The 10819-nt window shown below is 48.8% G+C and overlaps 1 protein-coding gene across 2 annotated transcripts in view; it reads right to left on the bottom strand.

Annotated features, from left to right (window-relative positions):
• Positions 1 to 2036, bottom strand: part of LOC130125455 (uncharacterized protein C14orf132-like) — a 53309-nt gene extending 51273 nt beyond the window's left edge. For both annotated transcript variants that reach the window (XM_056295035.1, XM_056295034.1), the window contains exon 1: positions 1821 to 2036. In XM_056295035.1, the coding sequence (XP_056151010.1) occupies positions 1821 to 1847 (27 nt within the window). In that variant the 5' untranslated portion in view covers positions 1848 to 2036. The remainder of the gene's footprint in view (positions 1 to 1820) is intronic.
• Positions 2037 to 10819: the final 8783 nt, after the last annotated feature.

The raw sequence follows: 10819 nt of genomic DNA, 5'->3' as shown, positions 1-10819 counted from the left end.
CTCTCAAACACACACACGCTAGAGAGAAGCGGAGTGAAGGCAGCAGGACTGGGTGTAGGGGACCTGGCACAGACCACACCAAGAGAACATGTGCTGCTGATGAGGCACTCTGAGGTCTGCTCATCTCCAGGTGTCCTTGAAGAGAGTACAGACACGGGAGGACCACGGCAGCCCCCCCCCCACTCGTGTTCATACATGTGTGTGTGGGGGGGGGGGGTCTAAGATTCAGTATGAGCCATCAGGAAAATAGAGATAAGCGGGGGCGAAACTCCTCACTGTCAGGTGAAAAGAAGCGGCTGGTGACTCCACATGTATGGGAGGAGGCATGTGGTAGTCTACAGCCCTCCCCGGATCAGCAGAGGGGGTGGAGCAGCGACCGGGACGGCTCGGAAGAGTGTGTGTGGGGGGGTAATTGGCCAAGTACAATTGGGGAGAAAAAAGGGGGGAAATCCACAAAAAGAGAGATAAGCGACAGGTTAAACACGACACTCGACTATTATTGAACTTTAAGTGGGAGAGGCTGACTAATCAACTAATCCATTCATCTATTGTTGGTGTTTGTTGGTTGGGGTTGGTTGGGGTTAGGGGTGTTGTTGGCCGTCAGCCAATAATAACAAGATAAAAAGAGCTGCACAGTAATTCAGCGTCATCATTTATCACCTTTCACCTGTACCGTTGCCATCTCATGACACACAATGTTGTGTAAACGAACCGAGGTGTGAGACATCGGAGGGAGTATTGACTCACCACTGGTCTCGGGTTTGACATTCAACTTGACGTTACACAGCGGTTCAGTGTGATGAACCTCTGCTGGATTCTTGAATCAGAATCAGAATCGGCACACTTTCTTCATCCCCGAGGGGGAATTTGGGTTCTACTATAGACACTCACGCGCTAGTAAGAAACAACTAAAAAACTACAAGATAGCAAGAAAATGGAAACAAGAAAAACAAATAGAGATAAAAGATCAAACAAGAAATAGAAATAAGAGCAAATTATATCGACAAGCATGTGCACGTGTAAGCGGTCGACGTCGAAGGAAAATCGGCGATATTTCCCGGAACAGATGACGTCACAGCGAAAAGCAGAAGAAAGTGGAACAGCAGGACGGAGACCGGGTCGCAACACGCAGAGGCTCAGAATCGGGACGGGTGATGGTGAGAGAGAAACCCCGTGTTCATCCACGTCATCCACACCATCATCACCATCATCATCATCATATTCATTAGTTTTGCCAGGTGAGTAATTAGACGTGACGCATGGGGAAACGTCGATTAGATGCGGATCTACAACCTCGCCGGAGATCCAGCCCGTTGTCCTGATCAGCGAACCGAAACCAGGGGCTTGTGACGTCATCGGGATAACGCAGGCGAACGCCTCGGAGTCTCGTCTCGGAATATGACACAAACACGGCGAAGTCTTGTTTGTTTTGCAACCAGGTGGCCACGTCGAGCAAGGGGGAAAGTGGGGGGGGAGCTGGACTGACGGCGAGGTCAGTATTCAACTTCGCGAGGGACAAACTTTGCCGGTCTCCGTTTTGGACAGTAAACTGTGTGAGATGCTCACCGTCCGCACCGGAGACCCCCAGACTTCCCCCCCCTGCGCGCGTCGGGCTTCTTGTCTCTTGTTCCGCTTGTGCCTCTTTTCTCTCATCCGTTTCTGTCTAATCTGTCCTATCATGTTGTCTCTCTGTCGCAATGGGAAAGCGCGGCTGTGTCCATAACCACGCACGCAGATTCATCGACGCATGCATTGAGTCCCCCCCCCTTCCCTTTAGTTGCCCCCCTCCCATTTATTCATGTAAAAAGAACGTGATTTACCTGCGCTGCCATAAAGGAGAGATCCATGGTGAGGAGGCTTTTCAGGGACAACCGGCGTCTATCCAGACAACAACAAAACAAGAAGAAGAAGAAGAAGAGGAAGAGGCGTCTAGACGTCCTGCAGCTCAGAATAGAGACGTTACCGCACGGCTGCGACGACACGCCGAGCGAAGCCGCATCTTCACCACGCAGTCCGCCCAGCAGCCCTGCCCGTGCGGTCCCGCTCCCTGCGCCGGAAAGATCTGGCAAACCCACACCGACACGAGCCCCTCTTCGCTGGGAAGATGGGCAGGGAGCGCAACAGCCTATGAGAGGGAGGGAGGGAGCGAGAGAGAGAGACGGGGGAGGGGGGGGGCATATGTCGCTCGCTGGATTTTCGTGCACAATCGCAGATTTTGCCCCCCCCCCCCCATTGCGTCGTCAAAACGCTAAAGTAACGACACGCCAAAGTAGCGCCAGTTTACTTCCAGTCTTCTAATGAGCTTTCGGTTTGTGGAAGACCGAAGAGGAGTGCTTTGGCACACATACAGCCAAAACATTAAAACCACTGACGGGTAGGGGAATAACATTGACGATCTCGTTACAATGGCACCTGTCGAGGGGCGGGGTATGTTAGGCAGCGAGTGAGCAGTCAGATCTTGAAGTTGATGTGTTGGAAGCAGAACAATGGGCAGGTGTGAGGATCTGAGCGACTTTGACAAGGGCCACATCGCGATGGCTAGACGACTGGTTTCCGAGCATCTCCACAACGGCAGGTCTTGTGGGCTGTTCCCGGTATGCAGTGGTCAGTACCTACCAAAAGTGGTCCAAGGAAGGACAACCGGTGAACCGGCTCATTGATGTGCATGGGGAGTGAAGGCTAGCCCGTCTGGTCCGGTCCCACAGAAGAGCTACTGTAGCTCAAATTGCTGAAAAAGTGAATGCTGGCTATGATAGACAGGCTGCGTATGGGTCTGCATAGCTGCAAACCGGTCAGAGTGCCCATGATGACCCCTGTCCACTGTCCAAAGCACCTACAATGGGCACATGAGCGTCAGAACTGGACCATGGAGCAGTGGAAGAAGGTGGCCTGGTCTGATGAATCACATTTTCTCTCGCATCATGTGGGTGGCCCGGCCTGTGTGCGTCATTTACCCTGGGAAGAGACGGCACCAGGATGCACTATGGGAAGAAGGCAAGCCAGCGGAGGCAGTGTGACGCTCTACTCAATGTTCTGCTGGGAAACCTTGGGTCCTGGCATTCATGTGGATGTTAACACGTACCACCTACCTAAACATCGTTACAGACCAGGTGCACTCCTCCATGGCAGCGGTATTCGCTGATGGCAGCGGCCTCTTTCAGCAGGATAATGCGCCCCGCCACACTGGAGAAGTTGTTCAGGAATGGTTTGAGGAACATGACAAAGAGTTCAAGGTGTTGCCTCGGCCTCCAAATCCCCCAGATCTCAATCCAGTCGAGCATCTGTGGGAGGTGCTGGAAAAACAAGTCCGATCCATGGAGGCCCCACCTCGCAACTTACAGGACTTAAAGGATCTGCTGCTAACGTCTTGGTGCCAGATACCAGAGGACCCCTTCAGAGGTCTTGTGGAGTCCATGCCTCCACGGGTCGGAGCTGTTTTGGTGGCACGAGGAGGACCTACACAATATTAGGCAGGTGGTTTTAATGTTGTGGCTGATCGGTGTATATACATACACACATTACATACTGTGTTTAATGAAGGTGTGTGTCGCTCAGAGTAATTCATCATATCGAAGCTCCGGGCAAGTCAGAACAACGTCCAGGTTAAAGTCTGTGTGATTTATGATTGTCTTTGATTAATAAGTAAATGTTTAATGCAGTGGTATTCAACTGTGAGCCACGGAGGGCCACGTGTACGCAGGTTTTCTTTCCAGCCCAACGCTACGCCAACTGATTTCAGTGATTTTACACTTTCAGCCGGGCAATAGAGGACGATTACATTACATACATTACAATAGAGGACCAACCAGGGACTTCAGATGGTGCACATGCTGCTGCTTAACACGTGGACCAAGTACCACTGGTTTCATGCATTCGGCAAGAAACCCAATGCATTTCTCTGCTCCAGCGTACATGGATGAAGTCCATGAACCATGTCAGCTGCACCCCAACAGACACACACCATCCATCATCATCGGCGGTCACGTGGGGTCGAGTATGACTGTCCTCCTTCTAGGTCCTTGTGGGTATCCTTGTGGGAGGACGCCTGCGTGCGACAGCTTTTTAGGTGGAGCGGCTGATGCGCCTGCAGCCACCACACGGTCCCTGGCAGGGGGTGGCCAGAGTCCGATAGCATGGAGAACCAAGACGACCGGGGACCACCCTCTGTTGCAGCCTTCATCCGCCTTCACTGCCGTTGTGACCTGGAGACATCGTCCACCGGTTCCACCGTTGAGGTCTTTGTTGGATCGCGCTTTGTCTGAAACCTCCCCCTTGACCTTTCCGTCTTGGGTGACCCTACCAGGATCCGAGCTCCGGACGGGAGAGCTCTTGGGATCACTGGTACACGCAAGCTTCCAGGAGCAGACACATATATATACACACACACACACACACGCACACACACACACAACCTCCATCCAACGTGCACGACACAGGCGTATGTGTGTGTGTGTGTGTGTGTGTGTGATGGTGGTGGAGGGGTTGAGGAAATGTAAAAACCTTCACTACCTTTTTAGTCCATTGCGTCCGTTTATGCAAACAGGTCTGCAACCATTGGTCTGAGCAGGCCAACAGGGGGCGCACACTGTGTGTTCGTCATATTCTTATTTTATATTACGTCATTCAGACACGTTCCCCTGCCAGTCGCAAACACGTCGTATGGATGTTTAAGCAGCCTTTTAGAAGCTCTGCACATCTTACATTCCTGTCATCGCTGCGGTATTTGGGAGAATTACGAGGCTGCATCCTCTGTAGGATTTGTGTGGACTTAAATTGCCGACAAGAGTTTGTTTTGGTGCAGGGACGGCAATTTGGCAGAACAACTTCTGTGACACACAACTTATTAAGCTCATCAAAACTTCATACCCGGCTTCTTTTGCGTGCTCAGAAATCACCGGGGCGTGGAAACAGCCTGCCAAGATGCAAGCGGCCTACCGGCGGGGAGGACTGGTTGAGAGGAGAATTATTAGAGGAAAATGAGGGTGATGGATCCTCACGTTTTGAATCGTGACACCAGGGGTAAACAACACACCGTCTGCCGGCGTGAAGGAGACGCTATGGTGGGATTGAGGAAAAGGTGACTCAAGACTATTTCGTGGTAAATAAAACATCCCCGCACAGATTTGGTACCGGTGTGCCTTCATGCCTGCTCAATAATCCAGGTAAGGAAATCGCAGACAGGTGAATCAGTTCATCTGGGCACAACTTTGATTGAGAGAAATGTTTCATCACTCATCTAAGCCCAGATAGCGTCCGGATGTGGGCCACTTCAGGCAATGGTGCAGCACTGATGGCCTTCTTCTGGCCCTGACAAAATGGATGTGAGCCTGAAGTGGCCCACATATATAATAGCAAATATGGCCCAAATATGCCAAATCAAATGAGGGCCTTTTCTGGCAAAGCTGCACTGCCCTGGGCAACACGTAATCTGGATGTGACCCTGAAGTGGCCCGTGTGGTAAATGGTGAATATGGCCCAAATATCACAAAACAAATATTGCCCACCTTTGGCAAATATGTGGCACATGCGGCGTTGCTATGGCTTGGTTCTGGCCCAGATCTGGCAAACAGGAGCGGACCGCCCAAGTGCCGCCATTCCACGTGGTATGTGGGCCGGATGAAAGCGTCGGTGTGGGACGGGTCCGGGCCACAGCAATTTTGCTATCTGGGAGTGACCTCTTCGGTCTCAACTGACTGCAGGTATCCCCACCCTTACAACAATACAGCGGCATAACGACCGAAACCAACGGTCAGTTTCATATGCAAATTACTGTGACCATTAACTAGAGTTACAATGGCCATGTGTACTATTCAGAGGATTGGGGAATAGTTGCAATCACAGCATTGTAAAATGGTGACAGATGCACCGTCAGCCCCCCCCCCCCACTGTTCAGTGATGGTCATTCCCTCTTCACATAGATGGCCTCTTTGACTCCCCGTTCAAACCAGCATTCCTCCCTATCAAGGACGTTCCTTTTGTAACCTCTGGTCTTGAGACAGACGAAGTCTCTTTGATGAGTGATGAAACGTTTCTCCCACTGAACGTGTCCAGATGAACTGATTCACCTTCCTGTGGCTGGTACCGGTAGGTTTGATGGATATTGTGAGGGTGTAAAGTGCTTGTCATCTTTCTGCTCTAGCTTTTTTTTCTCGATGGGATGTTTGAGGTCAGATAACCGTGTTGTTCCCGTCTTGTTAGGTCTTTCAAGTCGGGCTCTTGTAATTTCATATAATAACTCCTTTCATAAAGTCATATTCAAGTGATACAGGAGTGACTGTCATTTACAGCTCTGTGATTTGTGTATTTGTTTGACTGTCTTGGAGCTCAAACTTAAGCCTCTTTCCCACTGGACAAAAAAACACTAACCTACTAACATCTGGCTTTTGTCTTTAGTGGGAAAGGTTACAATCGGCAGCCGTTCCCAGGACAAATGACTCTGCAGTAGACACGGTATTTATCGGCTCCAGTATTTATCGGCTCCCGTATTTATCGGCTCCAGAATTTATCGGCTCCAGAATTTATCGGCTCCAGAATGGCTCTCGCGTAGACGCGCTAAGTTTCGCCCCTTTCCCGGTGCTACGCTACGACGTGCGGCGAAGCCACGAATTCTATCCGTCTCCATCAAAGCAGCGCTCGAACATCGTTCCAAATAATTAATCGGCTCCAAGTTTGAAAGACAGACTGAATAAGTAACAGATATATAAAAAAGAAAGAAGTTACCACCGTAACATTCTCACTCTCACTGGCCTCCATGCTGCGTTCTATCGGTTTTTTCTTCTTCTTCGTGGTTTTTATTGGTGGTTGGCATCTTAAATGTCGCATTACCGCCGCCCATTAAAATGTAAGCGCCTCACAGTACTATTTATTTACGTTGTACACCCTGTGATGGCCTGGCGGCCAGCCAGAGTGTCTCCCCGCCTGCCGCCCAGTGACCACTGGGAGAGGCTCCAGCATCCCCGCGACCCTGAGAGCAGGGTAAGCGGTTTTGATGATGGGATGGATGGACCCCAAGTGATCCCATTCACGACATTGCCCGTTCTTTAACTCAGACCCAGCCTGGGTTGATGCAAATCCTTCCCGCAGTGAAACAGCTAGATCTTCTCCAGATATGCCCACAGCATTCAAACAACTCCTGGCAGCGTCCAACACAATCTTGATTCTTTTCGACTCCCCCTTTATTTCAGCAGCGCAATTTATGACAATGGCAACGAATGCCAAAAATCTTTTCTTGTCCATTTTGCACTTCCGCCAGCTCACCATTTGTATCCGTTCTCTTAGCAGCGTCGGCCTACAACAATACCATTTCTGCTCTCATCTTTATCACTTTTATTTCCTCAATTCTTGTTGGACACTGCGCTGACCTTGTATCATGAGTTCCCTTGCAGTGCAAGCACTTTGCTTGCGCTTTCTCAACTTCACAATCTTCCACATTGCAGTTGTCTTCCCCGCATCTCCCACATCTTCTGACTCCATTACATACGGCAGAAACATGTCCATGTTCTTGACAACAACAACATATGAGAGGAGCTCTCTGGTATGGCCTCAGCCTGCAACTCATATAACCGAGGTACACTCTTTCCAGCAATTCCCATTCAAAAGTCAAACACAGACACTATCCTCCTTCTCCCCTTCTGGGAATCTCTCCTTCTTATTGCCTTACTCACAGTGATTAAAGTGGGCCGGAGCTCCCCGGATCCCGACACCGGCACTTCCCCTCCTCCTCCTCCTCCCCCAAGTCAACCGGAGCTGAGATCCGGCAGCACTCTGTAGACAGGAGTAATTTCAACCTTTTTGTCACAGTAAAATTTAAAACAAAAAACATGATGCAGCCAATTCACAAGCATTACAAAATAAATCGCAAATAAAGTCGTTCTTCTATTTTTATACTACTTTACTTTTTCAAAAAGTTTGAATGATGTCGCGTCCTCACGTCTAGCTCTGCTGTGGTTTCCATTCAAGCAGCTAACGTTAGCGAACGTAACGTTAGCTAGCTAGCTAACTAGCTTTCTTCCACCCGGTAACGTTGCTAGCTAGTTGCTGACGTTGCTGGCTAGTTGTTTGAATGCTGCTAGGCAAGCTAACTATCGGTAGCGTCCGGTAACGTTACCGGTAGCTAGCTAGTTATGTTTGTCCAACCTTAGCTCTGGCCATGCAATATTTTCATTCAAATAACTAACTAGCTAGCAAACGTTAGCTACCGGTAGGTATTATTAGCTAACAATGCTAACGTCGGGACTACTGGACCAGTGGTTAGCTAGCCTAACGTTAGCTAGCTACCTATCACTCCCGCACTTTTGCCCACCTCTCTAATACAGAGATCCCCCACTTACCAAATCCCACTTTAACCCCTGCTTACTCATACATTCAACATACCGAAATGACTCAGCCTCTAGTGACAGTGGCACGCCACTTATCACTCTCTTCTTCTTTGATTTTAATCCGAGTGGGAGGCAAGTCACACAGAGATACCTTCTAAATCCCTTGATCTTAAGGGCTCTGTCCCTCTGACACTTTGATATATACATTCAGTGATAACCATCCCACTTCTAGTGATCCTGATCGATCACACGTCTCCACGTGTTCTCCCTATACAAACTTTCCGACCTCATGCGGGTCCTTGAAAATCCCGTCCTCTCTTGTCACGGCTATCATCCCAACGAGATCGTCTCCTCTGTTCTCAATGACTGACTGGAGTCGCTTGAGCAGTCTTGTGATATCTTGACTTTGGATTTAATGACGAGGCTGACCGGGATGCATGTTATCAGGTTATTAAACAACGTAAGCCATCACGTGTCTCTCATAACGACAACTGTCTCTTCCTCTAGGTTTCAGGTCACACCTCCGCGTGTGGCGTGGAGTGGTACTGCAGGTAAGTTTTTTAGCAGGCTATCACATCGCTGATGTTTTTTATTACAGCGAATTTTCAAGAAAAAAAAATCTCCATTCTTTTGTTGAACACTTTCATATACAGCGGTACACACAAAGATATAGGCAATAGAAAACAAAAATGAAACGCAGACAAAAACAAAGAAAAAAGATTACATTTTACAATGCCAGAGTTTGTGTTATATGCAGATTGTTGAATTAACTTAGTAACTTAAAAGTCTTAATAGCTTTTTTTTGTTTTTAAGATGCAATAAATCTCTGATGTATCCTCCTTCCTTTTCTTACTTTCAAACACACTCGTGTCCTCGTTTTCGTTACCAATTCGCTCTCCGACTCTTGACGCCATTTCCCGCCCAAATCACACCGGAAACATTCCGGCGCGTCCGTGCCGTCGAACGTGACATACGGGGGGGGGGGGGGAGACACGTCATACTCGTCTACTGCCAATGGTAAACGAGCCAGTCGCCTATTTTTAGCGGGGTTTCCCTGCGTTTAAACAAAACTGCATGTACGCGCAAATTTTGGCGGGAAATGAGTATTAGGACTTAGAAAATGGCCATGTTCACCTTATAGGGCCACGGGCCACCATAGGTGTAGATTTGGGTGTGGACAGTAGGGTCATGTACCCGGGCAATGGCAACGACGATGGTCCCTTCCAATATTTTTGCGATCTCAAACAACTTTTGCCAATTTAACTGCACGACCGCTGCCATCCTTCAGTACCTGGTCAACACATATTTGTAAGTTTTACGGGTTACCTGCTGATTTGACCTAGTCTGAGAGAGAAGGAAAGGCGGGGGGTGACCTGGTACATGACCTGGCAACCCTGGGTCGCCAACAGCAGTGGCTTCTGTCAAGAGTATGGTGGAATTAGAATGGGTCGGTATTTGTCATAGTTGAAAAGATTAACGTTAAACGAGGCCGTCGGCACACCAGAGAATAATGTCAATGATTTTGACATTATTGGGCGGCACGGTGGCCCAGTGGTTAGTGGTGTCGCCTCACAGCAAGAAGGATCTGGGTTCGAACCCCAAGCCATCCCAGGTCCTTTCTGTGTGGACTTTGCATGTTCTCCCCGTGTCTGTGTGTGCGGGTTTCCTCCCACCAAAAAGACATGGGGTTGGCCAACCTTGGGGGTCATCCCAGGTCGTCCTCTGTGTGGCGTTTGCATGTTCTCCCCGTGTCTTGCGGTGGGTTTTCTCCGGGTGCTCCGGTTTCCCCCACCATGCATGTTAGGGTTAGTACTCCTGTCTGTGCCCCTGACCGAGGCATGGCAAGAAGAACTGGAGTTGGTCCCCGGGCGCTGCACGGCGGCTGCCCACTGCTCCTAGCTACACAACTAGGATGGGCTAAATGCAGTGCATAATTTCCTTACGGTGATTAATAAAGTAGATCTCAATGTAAAAAAAATAAATATCAACTACCATTTTATTTTAAGAACTATTACGGCAAAAATGTTATCAAAAAAGTTGAGAAATTAATTTCAAATGCTTTTTTAAGAAGAGTCAAACTGTAAGTGGGAACTTGGCGAACATGGTAAAAATGCCTTGTAATGATAGATTAGCAACCAGTATCCCTACTGACATCTATTACTTGTGTAATGTTGCTTAACATCGATCCCCCACCTCATTTCTTAAGATGAATATCACTTATATGCAAAATTAGCCATAGCAAACCCGATTAACGTGTTTGTTGATGTCACACATCACTTCATCAGGAGAACCTGGTGCCAGCAGCAGCAGAACAGGGTGGAGATGGAGAGGCAGATGGAGCTCATGAGAGCTCTCATGTGAGCTCTCGTGGTGATTAAGGCCAGCTGAAAGTTCATGAGTTGGGTGGAATAGAGATAATAGTGGATGTTTTTAAGATTTATTTGAGAAGGCCTTAAAGTCTGGCTGTTGCTGTGGCTCCATCATGAATACATAATTTTATT

The sequence above is a fragment of the Lampris incognitus genome, chromosome 15 (assembly GCF_029633865.1).
Source record: "Lampris incognitus isolate fLamInc1 chromosome 15, fLamInc1.hap2, whole genome shotgun sequence".
Classification (NCBI taxonomy): Eukaryota; Metazoa; Chordata; class Actinopteri; order Lampriformes; family Lampridae; genus Lampris; species Lampris incognitus.
The sequence above is the reverse complement of the archived record's forward strand: the minus strand, read 5'-3'. Positions and strand labels throughout refer to the sequence as shown.